Source organism: Miscanthus floridulus, chromosome 14 (assembly GCF_019320115.1).
Source record: "Miscanthus floridulus cultivar M001 chromosome 14, ASM1932011v1, whole genome shotgun sequence".
Classification (NCBI taxonomy): domain Eukaryota; kingdom Viridiplantae; phylum Streptophyta; class Magnoliopsida; order Poales; family Poaceae; genus Miscanthus; species Miscanthus floridulus.
The window spans coordinates 82,193,416-82,206,412 of NC_089593.1; the positions used below are offsets into that span (position 1 = coordinate 82,193,416).

General features: G+C 45.4%; 1 protein-coding gene across 1 annotated transcript; it reads right to left on the reverse strand.

Annotated features, from left to right (window-relative positions):
- Positions 1–640: 640 nt before the first annotated feature.
- On the reverse strand, positions 641–3,982 carry LOC136504814 (polyol transporter 5-like). The gene is made up of 3 exons (XM_066499839.1): positions 2,422–3,982; positions 1,993–2,339; positions 641–1,880 (listed from the first exon to the last, which is right to left on the reverse strand). The coding sequence occupies exons 1-3, from the start codon at positions 2,561–2,563 to the stop codon at positions 918–920; spliced, it is 1,452 nt and encodes a 483-aa protein (XP_066355936.1). The 5' UTR covers positions 2,564–3,982; the 3' UTR covers positions 641–917.
- Positions 3,983–12,997: the final 9,015 nt, after the last annotated feature.

The following is a 12,997-nucleotide window of genomic DNA, read 5'->3' on the forward strand; positions in this document are numbered from 1 at the left end:
ACAAAGCACAGGGCAGACTATCCCTAACGTCGAGGTATACTTGTCGAAACTAGTGTTCTAGTACAGCCAATTATATGTAGCGCTATCAAGAGCCACGGCAAGATCAAACATTAGGGTCCTATACCGTGCCGCCTGCTGAGAAGGACGTGAGCAAGGAGAAAGGAAAAGGAAAGGAGAAGACGAAGAAGAAACCGACAAAGGATATATTCACGAAGAATATCGTATATAAAGAGGTTCTAACTCCATAAAAGAGGTAATGTTTCATGCATCGATATATTTTTTTTTCAAGATAATCAATAGTACTTTAGCTTTAATAATTAAGAAATAATTTATATGCAGGATACTTCCAGCTACAGCTTTAGCCATCTGCATGATTTAGCTGCAAGAAGTCAGAAGCCTCGTCTTGGACTTGAAAATCTTAATTGTACAATATATTTTATGAATTTATGTATACATTATATAAGATAAGAAATAGTGAGTAGTCTGTCATGTTTACACCTGGCTTTTTATTTTTTATATGCCGGTTGAAAGAACTATAACTTCGCATCAAAACTTGGGTTATATTTTAATTGTCTATTATTCATGAAGAGTTATGGAATAATGATGTTTCAAATATTACGATTGCAGTATCTTCTTAAAGTAATAGTGTAATACGCACTCATACATATATTATTATGGTATTATGCGTTCCCGTTGCAATGCACGGGTATTTACCTAGTCGAGATAAAGAATGCAAATTTACAACGTTCCAAGTGTATATGCAAATGGGTTCCCGTGCCAACGACCTAGATCGTGATCCGGCTCAAACAATCGATTCGATCTCATCGTGTTAACGATCAAGATCAAGAGCAGCTCCAACTATGGCAAATCTGCAATGCCACTGAATCAAATTGAACTAATGGCGGTGAATTGTGAAGTCACTTGGTGTGGAAGAGCTCCTCCATGTCCTCGAGGCTCCGCCCCCTGGTCTCCGGCAGGCAGGCGTAGACGAACACGAAAGACGCGGCGGCGATGGCGGCGTAGAGGTAGAACGCGCCGGCCATGGTGATGCCCTGGTAGAGCGAGATGAAGGTCATGGTGACGCCGCCGCTCATGATCCGGTTCATGGCGGTGCCGAGCCCGGCGCCCTGCCCGCGCAGCCGGAGCGGCAGGATCTCGGAGCTGTACACCCACGCCAGCGGGCCGAGCCCCACGGAGAAGGCCACCACGAACGCCACGACGGCCGCCACGCACACGGCGGCGACCGCGGCGTCGTCCTTGGCCCCCGCGAACGCCGCGAACAGGGAGCCCAGGACGAGCAGCGCCGCCGTCATGCCGCCCGTGCTGACCAGCAGGAGCGGGCGCCGCCCGACGCGGTCCGCCAGCGCCATGGCGACGAGGATGGAGCCGGCCTTGGCGACGCCGAACAGGACGTTGAGGCTCAGGAGCAAGGTGTTGGACGTGACGCCGGCCATGGCGAGCACGCGCGGGCCGTACAGCACCACCGAGTCGATGCCCGACGCCTGCTGGAAGAACTGCATCGTCAGCACGATGGCCAGCACGCGCCGGACGCCGGCCTTCGTCGCCACCTCCTTCCACTCGCCGCCGCCGCCGTCGCGGTTGCCGCTGCTGTTCATCACGACGTCCTGGATCTGGAGCAGCCGCTGCTCGGCCTCGGCGGGCGTGTCCGACGTCTTGTCGAGCACTGCCTTCGCCTCGGCGACACGGCCCTTCATGGCCAGCCACCGCGGCGACTCCGGCATGGTGAGCACCCCGGCCGCCAGGAACACGGTGGGCACCACGCCCGCCGCGAACATCACCCGCCACGACAGGTGCACGGGCAGCCCCGAGAAGGCGAGGTTCGACACGTAGCTCAGCATCACCCCGGTGTTGATAAAAATCTTCAAAAAGAAGCAACATTTCCGAAAAAATAATACAATTGCCGCAAAATCTGATGAATTGCAAAAAAAAAAAAAAACAGCCACATGGCACACGGCAGAGCAGCTTGCTGACCTCAGGAAGTGAGGTGAGGAGCCCTCGGGATGACGCCGGCGCGATCTCGGCGGCGTAGACGGGCGCGATGACAAGCGCGTACCCGACGCCGATGCCGGCGACGGAGCGGCCGACCATGAGCAAGGCGTACCCGCCGGCGAGCGCCATGGCGAGCGGGCCGACGAGGAAGAAGGCGTTGGCGAGCACGATGGTGAGTCGACGGCCGAGCCGGTCGGAGGTCCAGCCGGCCAGCAGCGCGCCGACGAGCGAGTAGATGTTGATGACCCCCGAGAGCACCTCGATCTGCGCGTCGCTCACCCCGAGGTCCTCCGCCATGAAGATCTGCGCGCCGCTCGTCACCGCGACGTCTGCCGCCGTGCATGGCACGCGGTTCAGCGTGTGTATATGCAGAGTTGCCAAGCTAGTAGAGAGGGAGAACATAATACGTACTGTAGCCCGTGAGCACGGAGGTCATGGAGGCGAGCACGGCGCAGAAGAAGGGGTACTTGTTGCGCTTCGCCGGCGGTGGTGGCGTGGCGGCGGCGTCGGGCTTGGCGAGCAGCGGCGCCACGGCGTCCGCCCGGTGCGCCATGGCTGGTTCAAGCCGCAGAGTGTCCCGGGCGGCCCAGTGTGCTCGCAAGAACTATGTACTGCTCGAGATAACTTCAGCCTGTTCGTTTCGGCTGAAACGATCCTAGATTATTACTGCTGGTTAAGTTAGTACGAGAGAAAAATACTGTTTTGACTTATAATCCACGATTGTTTACGACTAAATGAACAGGCTCCTTATCCGGCGACTGGAGAGCCGTCGCGCACGCAGACAGCAGTGTTCGGCTGTACTTAAAGTTTCACTGTTCATAAAAATACTGTTTATGCTGAAAAATGTTACGAGAGAAAAATCCACCTGGAAACTGTCCCGCGAGCCGGCCAAAAAATGCCAGCCGAGCCACGCGGCTGGTGGCGTGGAGGGTGACGCGGCCCGTGATCTTGCGCTGTTGGATGCTTGTGCCCCCACGTGGATCCGGCGTATGAAAATTAATCTAACTTATACTCTAATCTATTTCAACGCGAAGGGATAAAGTGCATCTAAACAAACACTAAATGATCCCAACATATTAAAGAGGACTTATTTTGATATCTGGATAAACTGTTACTTATCTAAAGTTAAGTATTCTCTCACATCTCAAAATAGATCAATTGATCTCAAAACAAATCGATTCCTAGGATCACTCTAAGTAAACCATCTCAAGTTTGACCAGCTTGAAAAGGATAATAATGTTTACAAAACCAAATAAGTGTATTATAAAATATATTTTATGGTGTACCTACTAATATAATTTGGTGTTATAAATATCGGTGCTCCTTTTTATGGATTTTGTCAATTTTAAAATAATTTGATTTAGGACATCTGTATAAATAGATTTAATTAAAACTTGAATCACTATATTGTGTCTGTTTGAAGAGTGAGTGCTATATGGTTTCTTTTCGAAACGAGTCATGGTAAAGTGCTCTTTTCATATCTCTAGAGTTGATGCAGCCCTGCCCATGCATGTGGTTGTTCCTCGCTGGTGCAAAGTCCAAACCTACGTCATTGTAAAAAAAATGAACCCGATAAATAGTATCATTTTCGTCTTATTTGGTAACTATTGTCCAATCGTGGATCAACTAGGCTCAAAAGATTCATCTCGTGATTTCTAACTAAACTGTGTAATTAGTTATTTTTTTACCTACATTTAATACTCCATGCAAACGGCTAAAAATTAATGTGATGGAAAGAGAGTAAAAAAACTTGAAATTTGAATGGTATCTAAACAAGGCCTACTTGGATTGGATCTCCTCAAGATACCTTTATGCTGCTGGATTGCACATGCAGATCAATCATACTGCCACTGAGGCACTGACGCTGATGTCTCACGCCGTGTCTGACAGACATTTCAAGCACACATGCATGTGTGCTGTGTTTTATTCGCCGCAGCCCACAACCACAAGGAAATATACCTCTTGTATATTCGTACCAGCAAGAAAAAAAGAAGAAAAAGACAAGTTGTATACATAACGAACACGTTCACAGGATGTGGGGATATGACCTCCAGCTTATAAGATAAGATATGGGTCGTACCATTAGAGATGATCCAGCCCACAAGATTAAGACGTGCACGGCACTGGTCATCGTGCACCACAAGATATTATATAGTACCAAATATGATACTTTCTTTGTAACCCTATCCCTCTAGAATATATAAGAAGAGGCAGGGGTCCCTTAGTCGACATCTACATACATCTCATATACAATGCAATACACCAAAGACACAGGACGGATGGTATTATGTCGATCAGATGGCCCGAACCTGTCTAAATCGCTGTCTCTGCGCCTTGTGTCACCATCCGGTTCCTGATTACGCGCACCTCCACCGATCAATCTACCTTCGTGGGATACCCCTCGGAGGACTGCCGAGCATCTTTTGCCGACAGTTGGCGCCCACCGTGGGGCTCGTGCTCGCTGATCCCTGGCAAACCAGATGACGTAACTCAAGATCAACATCCTTCGACAACCACGGCGCACGTCTTCATACGCGGATTGACACCGCCAAGCTCTGACTACATCTGTCCTACTCCAACACGAGATCAACTTCGTTCCAGCCATCAAGCGAGCGGCCAAGCGAGCTACCCGCATCGCCGACCATATAACACCATACGTTGCCGACCAGACGTTCTATCTAAAGCTAAGTCACGCTTTAATATTCTTCTAAATATTCTTCAATCTTCGTATATCGCCATAATGTTTCTCCGAGCTGTTTTCTCCATGTTTGCTCTTTGAACGATTTTCTTTCATGTATACCATCTTAAAGATGACATGCAAACTATGCCTAAGGCAAATTCTCGAACAGTCACGTTGATGCTCGGATGCCTCCAGAGACAGCCATGTCTTCGGCTCCTCCCTACACGTGCACGAGCATCTGCCCTCTGCGTTATGGGTGGTCGACAGTGGCTCCTTAGCAACGCTTTGTTCTTTCTACACGCACACGGGCTCCGCGCTCCGCGTTATGGTTAACGGGCTAGCTATGGCTGGAGACTCAGCTACACACTAACTGGTCGGACGATTTATATTAAATATAAATACATCTTCAGAATAACACTAAGTGTTCACACCGACTGATCGCCGAGTTGCATACGCTATTTCATCACTATTGCCGATTCTTCTCTGGAGTTCATATATTTTTACATCACGTACTACCCATTCTGCATATTTGTATTGTAGGATCATCGTCTAGGTGATTGGACCACCTGGTGCTCAGACTTCTCCGCCGATCAACTGGTCGAACCGTTCGGTTCATGGACTTCGTTGCCGACTAGTTGATCGGACTGTTCGCCGGTCGCTTCTACTCAATGCTCACTTCGCCGCCGACCAATTGGTTGGGCTGCTCGGTGCACGATTCTCTGGTAACCAACTGGTCGGATTATCCACCGCTCCATCGTCCGCTACGCTGAGGGCTCGCTAGTTACGCCGGGGACTTCTCAGTGCTCGGACATCGCTAGCTATGTCTAGGACTCCTCGGTGCTCGGACATCGCCAGCTACGCTAGGGACTCCTCGATGCTCGGACATCGTCAGCTATGTTGGGGACTCCTCAGTGTTTGGATTCTTCGTGCAAGCATCGCCAGCTAAGCTGAGGACTCCCTTGGTGGTCGGATCTTGCTACGTCTCATCGGTGTGCTATCAAGCTACTCCATGCTGTTCGGATCAGGGTGCTGATCTTGGTCAGCACGTCTGGGGTCTTGATACGCGCATGCCAGTTGACGTCGGCAAGCTTTCAGACTTCTTTTCTTTGACCCTGCTACAAGATTCATTCTTCATCTTCCAGCAGGCTCGAGGACTAAGTGGCTACACTTCACCTGGCGGTGAATGTAGTGCTTACTTCTTGATTTACCCTCCTTATTGACGGAGTCTAAGTGGCTATACTTCTTCTAAGTGGAAGAATTTTTCAATTTTTATCTTGAGCCCCTTACATCCTTCCGGCAAGCCTTACTTGGCTAAGTCTAAGATCGATTATCCAGTTTAACTAGTCAGCTACGACTTTCATCGCCCAGGTCATCATTTTAACTGGTCAGCTACAACTTTCACTGCTCGGATCATCAGTTAAACTGGTCGGCTTCACGTCAAATTGCTCGGATTTGTTCAAGACAGCGTTGCTCAAAGGATACAAGGCGCTCGGGGACTAGCTGTGGGGGATATAACCTCCGGTACCCATAAGACAAGACATGTGTTGCACTATCAGAGGTGGCCCAGCCCACAAGATCAAGACATGCACGGCACTGGTCGATGTGCACCGCAAGATATTATATAGTATCAAATATGATACTTTCTTTGTAACCCTACCCCTCTAGAGTATATAAGGAGATGCAGGGGTCCCCTAGTCGATATCTACATATATCTCATATACAATGCAATACACCAAAGACACAAGACGTAGGGTAAATCGCTGTCTCTGCGCCTTGTGTCACCATCCGGTTTCTGATTACGCGCACCTCCACCGATCAATCTATCTTCGTGGGATACCCCTCGGAAGACTGCCGAGCATCTTTTATCGACACAGAAGGACGATGATGGAACTGGAAGCTGTACCTTGACGTGTTTAGAGTCAAATTAGAAGAGGTATAAGTAAGTATACACGTCGTGGACATGGTTTTATAGCAATCAGAAAGCAACTGGACAAATTGCGTGACTTAAGTTTATTTGGACAAGCGATGTGTTAGAGGTATATATAAGAGCATACATCAGTGTATGACTAACTGTGGATACCCATGTGGAAATGCATCATCTCCGGTGACAGGACGGTTGATAACAAAGGCAAACATTAACTGAATGATACTCCCTCCATCCCAAATTGTAAGTCATTCCAAGAATATTGGAGAGTCAAACTTTTTCAAGTTTGACTAAAATTATAGAGAGAAACATAAAGATTGATGACATCAAATAGGTATAATATGAAAATATAACTAATGAAGAATCTAATGATACTTACTTGGTATGATAAATATTATTATTTTGTTATATAAATTTGGTCAAACTTGAAAAACTTTGACTCTCCAAGATTCTTGGAATGACTTACAATTTGGGATGGAGGGAGTACGATGGAATGCAGATTCTAGAAATGTATAGGAAAAATATAGAAATAAAATACCAATGCATTTTTTCTACAAAGGTACTCCCCTGTCCCAAATTATAAGTCATTCCAAGAATCTTAGAGAGTCAAAGCATCTAAAGTTTGACCAGGTTTATATAATAAGATAATAATATTTATGATTTCAACTAAGTATTATTAGACTATTCATTAATTATATTTTTATAGTATATCTATTTAATGTCATAAATCTTTGTGATCTTCTCTATAATTTTTATTAAACTTGAAATATTTTGACTCTCTAAGATTGTTGGAATGACCTATAATTTAGAATGAAGGGAGTACACGCTTAATTAAATGCACAACTCGTATCTATAAATATAAATACACACACGTGTTAGCACTTCGATCCATGAGACTAGACTGCAGATCCTAGGATTGAGGAAAACCACTATATGTGCCTTACTGTGCGAACCGAGCCTAGTTCGGGTGGCATGTCGGTTGGAGGCTGCCGGCCGGAGTTGGATTCCCACGGAAGGCGAATTTCTGGTCTCGCACCCAAAAAAATCCTCTCGCTGTGCACGTGAGCCTGGTGATTGCGTTAGGCAACGGTGCGTCTCTGGCAACGCTGGCCTGATGATCTGTCCTGGTTCACTTGGCCCTTCGGGGTATGTGCCAGGGTTCGGGAGTTTTCTCAACCGGGGTCATATGGTCTCTTCCTATGACATTGCCATGAGGGCGGTTCTTTCCTCACTGGTTGAGTTTTTTTATGTGCCTTACTGTCGATCGACAAGGGTCTATCATTGGAAGAGTTATTAGACATGAATCTAATAACATCTCTACTGAGTTAAAGACTTGAACTGGTCTTAAAAAATTCCAACACAAGGGACCTAACGAACTAAGGCCCTCACCGCATGGAGCTTGAGTGATGCTTGCAGAGAAAAGAGAGGATTTGGGAACCGTTCCTCCTGCTAGAGCCAGTGATACCAACTTCTACCCATGCAAGAAAAAAGAACGGAGCAAGAACTTGCTCCGGTGCCCAAACCATAAATTTCGTTGGTAATTCCTACTCTGCTACTCACACCAAAGCAAGCACCTTTAGAAGTACATTGTCCATTAGAGGTCAGCTTCCAACACAAAATACCCAGTCTTGTGTCTGCAATGATAGAGGTATGCAAAAGAACGTCTCAAGAATGTTGCACAAATAAGGTTACAATTTGTTTTAGCATCCCAAGTTTTTGTATTAGGCCTCCTCAAGTCGGAAACTTTATCAAGCATTTGGTAAAGTATTTGCTCGAGATCTAACCTTTCATGCATTTGCCTTCAAAAAAGGACCCCAAAGCTGGCTCCATATAGAGGTGTGTACATCTATGAATGGGATGGTGACATTTTACTTAAGATGATGGCTAATGCTAAGAATGTAACTCCAAAAGGTTGATTTGGGAATGTAAGTGGCAGCAGTCCATAAAATAGCGTGGGAATAATAATGGGATTTGATTATCTTTGCAACAGAGGAATATGGATCATGGGTCAAGCGTTAGGCTATGTTGATCAACATAACTAGGCCTCCTTCCTTCTTAGGCTTAGAAATGGACTCCCAAGATCTATAGTAGATGAGTTTTATGTTCTGATCCTTTTGAACACCTTGCCACCAAAAAATACAAATGGTTGCTGTGATTTTGGCTAGATTTTTTTTTAAAAGAATGTTAGAATTGAAGCAAAAACTCATCGAATATGAGGCTAAGCCACCCAACCCAACATGATTGAGAGTATTGACTTTTATGATAATAAGCCGCAATCTGAATTTGTTGTATTCCCTCCATAAAAAAAGAATATAAATCTTGTTTCTCGAACAATCCTAAGTTTGACAAATATATTTCAAAAGTACTAATATTAATGATGCGCAATAAATATCATTAAATCTATTATAAAATATAATTTCTAAACAAGCATATTAAAAGATACAAAAGTTGATACTATTTTGTATGAATTTGGTTAGATTTGTTATCTTTTATTAGCTCCTTGGGAAGGGAAATTTCTGCTCGCTTGGAGTAAACGAACTGATAAGTTTTATTTCTTACTATCAAAGCAGGGAGGTTCGGCCGTCGCTCAGGGTGGACACGTCGCCAACGTCGTTTACAGCCCTTCGATCTTTGCTTCGACGTCCAGAGATCATTTCTTCGACTGTTCTTCTCCGCGGGTTCTCGAGCCTTCGGTCATTCATTTACTCTCCGTCGCGCTCCTATGCCCGTCCTCATCCTCTCGCCTCTAGCCTCCCTCCCTCGCTCGCGAGTCGCCACGCCACTAAGGCGACGGCGCCGGCCGACCTCGGCGTTCGACGGCCCTCCGTGCGGCGGCGGCCACACTCCTCCTCCTCTTCCTCCTCCTCCTCCTCCTCCACCAAAACCAACCACACGCCACTTCTTACTCACGAAGCAAGCCAGCGGGTCGCGCGGCCTAGGGTTTGGCCCCTAGTCGCCGGTCCTCCCCACGGCCGCACGGCCAGCCACCTGAGGCCCTGACGCGGCGGACGGTTCTGGCGGCGGAGGGGCCTCCGTCGTAGCCGTGGATGGACACGGGGAGGTCACGTCAGCAAACTCGGCGGTGGATCTGAAGCGACCGCTCGCGGGACCCCTCCCGGCGGAGGATTTGAAGCTGGACCAAGGCCTGGACCTCGCGCCGGCAAAGGAGCCGGTCGATCTGCGCCGAGCAGGTGGATCCGGCGCGAGGCGTCCCCGTCTCCACTTGATCCAACTGTCTTCGCTGTTCTTTTGAGTTTGGCTCCAGCTTCAGCAAATTAATCCTCTATTTTGCAGGGCATACCGTATGACGCTGATGCTTAAAAAAAGGTGAACGTCCACAGCCTTCTTCAGGATCAGTTGGAGATTATAAAAAGGTCATTTCCTTAGGTATCGCTTCTATGTGTCTTCCTATTGCATGTACTCCATTCTATATGTACGAACTTTTCCCGGGTCTTCTTATGTGGGTTTGCTCATCACGAATAGGCAGGAGGAACGTGTGGCCAGTAAACTCCATTTCTGTTGGACGCCGAATTATTGTTGGACAGCTTGCATCAGGTGCAATTCGCTGACAGGCCATGACTCATTTTAAACCTATTAATAGTAGTTCTATGCAGTATGCGATTGCTCAATGAATGCAAATTTGTTAGGCAGTCTCTGTCATCAGATTAGCTGCTTTGTGTACTTCACCATTACAATCTTAGATTATCTTTTGTAGTGCTATATTAAATCAAATTGTGAGCCGACGTAGCAACATGAAACATTACATGGTATTTTAACTTCTTAGTCATGTGCTTGGGAGAGATGGCTACTCACCCTGATCAAAACTATGTACGGATTCAAACCCATTGCGAATTCTGCAAAGATGGACACAAACATTTTCATCCTATAACTGGCTTGACGTATGTACCTGATTATGTATGTAACCTAAAAAATAGGATGTCAGTGTTTGAGAGCGAGAATTTTTTCTATAGCATTACAGTCTGATGAGTTCTGTTAGCTTCACAGACCCCTTAGGTTTGGATTTATGATTCCATGCATGAATACCTTTTATGTATCTTGTCCAATTCCGCCTTTGTATTGCATAACTTGATTTTGGCTCTAGGTGTGCATGGGTTTTGTTGCAGTTGTGATAAAAGGACCCTCTGTGCCACTAATTTATGGTTCCCAAATCTCTTCCATGCAGGCAAAGTATAGGACAACAATATTGACATAATTCACGGTCGCTGCATCCCCAGGTCTCCAATCCCAGCTCCAAATCCAAATATTATTGCAGCTGGATTTTACTTACTATTTCTATGTTTGGTCCTTGGTATTTTCTAAAATAATTTGTAATTTTAAGACTAGACCTACATTTAAATTGCTTTGTGCTTTGCCATCTACTAGAAAAAAAAGGTCTACCTCCAACAGTTATGCCCCTGCAAAATAGTTAGGGTAAACCCGCGGCTTCCAATTAAAATTAATATAGTTGGATATGAGCAACTTTCCACTGCACTCCCATTTAAGATGTCCAACTGATTAAAGAAACTACTCGCATGTCTGGCTCTAAATTACATTAAAGAAAGGTTGGTAACGAAGCTACAAAGGACGGCCCTTGTCTATATCAAAGTAAGTTCCAAGAAGCTGAATGAGATACAGTGAATGCTGCCTAATTTGAGCTCACGTTGTTTTGCCTCGCTGCTAAACCCTACAGGTCTCGCAACTTAGAAGCTTTGGCCCGGTTTGCTTTCTACTGCTCTCGGCTGTTCGTTTTGCATGCAGTTTAGCTTCTAGGCTTTGGCCCAATTTAGTTTCTACTGCTCTCGGCTGTCGGTTTACCATACAATTGTTTTGTACTTTGTTATCGATGATATTAATATCACAGCGAACTCTTGTTTGGTATATTTGAGTCTGGTTGCTTGGACTGCCCAATAATGTTGTACGTATAGATCTTTGGACGTGTCTATTTTGTAATCTTTGATTCTATATACATGTATAGGTCAACTAATGATACACTTCTTATATTTGGATAGGGTGCATAGTTTAGATCAATGTTCAAGTTATTTGATCAAGCATCAGGGTGATCGGCTTTTATCAATCAGCGGCGTTGATGTAAGAGGTCAATCTGCATTTCACGCCTCATCCATGCTGCAAGGTCCAAACGAGAAGTTGGTTACGATGAAGGTAATGGACAATCTAAATAAATTCTATCTTCTGGATTATCTCAGGAGTCAGGATCTTTCTTAACTATCTGACTATTGTGATCTTCCTTATGTTATCTGTAGGTTAAACATGGTGACTGCGCTCCTGTTAAGACAATGAAGATGCAGAGACGACTGGTTGTTACAACTACAGCTTTCTGTGGTTTGCAGAAAAGAGAGAATGATGATTCATCTGTTGGATATATTCACATTAGAGTTCAATGCGGTGTACAAAAATGATTTTGTTACTGCTGTGTACCTGGTTTGTTGACCTTATCTTCTGCCCTTTTTTTCCTTTTCCATATCCTGAATGCAGTAATTGAGCTGGTCCGTGCCTGGTGCAATCTATTTTTTTAGTCTACACTCCCAGCTGCTCACAGTACAGTTAGTAACTCCCTAAAGGGCATGGTCTTTACCTCTCTTAACAAAGGCAAGGGAAACTATCTCGCTATGGTTAGGTTTTCTAAATGTCTAAACTGAGAGATCTATGTTTACATCTGCGATTCCATGCTCCGGTCTTGAAAAAATATGTAGACATGTTTAGATTTGCGATTCCATGCTCTGTTCCTTGTAAAAGTAAACCTATATGTACTGGAAAAGTGATATTCTATAGTTCAATGTGCTGAACCATGCATATCAGCTAATGAAAGTGGGGATCGCATTTTAATCTCTGACAGTAACCAGCATAGGATCATCATTAGCAACAGCCAGGGGATAATTCTAGATTATGCAACCATAGCTTCGTGTTACCTTGAGTTATGATTTTATTTATATGACCACAAGGTTTACATCCATGCAGAGTTATGAATTGCTATTTTCCTCCACTTTGCAGATTGGATCTTCCCTGAACTTTGAGGATTAAGAGTTTGAGTCAGTCAAATTCTTGCACCCACCTTCAGCATTTTAGCATGCTGCGGAAGCCTGTCTATTTATCATGGATTCAGAGGTATTATCCTTAGTAGATTGCCTTCTCCTGTTATTTTTTGCTGTTTAAATCTCCATGATATTTTCTGATCCAATTATGATATGTCTATATTTTCTAGGTTGGCCTCTCTTGCTGATCTAGGGCTGGTATTTTCTCAAACCTGTAGAGAACACCTTCCAAGTTCAGTTCAGCGTTTGGGTGAGTTATCCTCTTCCTCTGCCTTTCTTACATGTTATCCTGGGAATGATAATGATTTCTGCTACACACAACACTGATCATGT

Bases quoted from the DNA above. Each gene is read 5' to 3' on its own strand.
- LOC136504814 (XM_066499839.1), bottom strand. From the start codon at position 2,563: ATGGCGCACCGGGCGGACGCCGTGGCGCCGCTGCTCGCCAAGCCCGAC. The intron at 2,340-2,421 runs GTACGTATTATG...GCACGGCGGCAG, and splicing joins CTCCGTGCTCACGGGCTACA to ACGTCGCGGTGACGAGCGGC. The intron at 1,881-1,992 runs GTCAGCAAGCTG...TTCTTTTTGAAG, and splicing joins TCCTCACCTCACTTCCTGAG to ATTTTTATCAACACCGGGGT.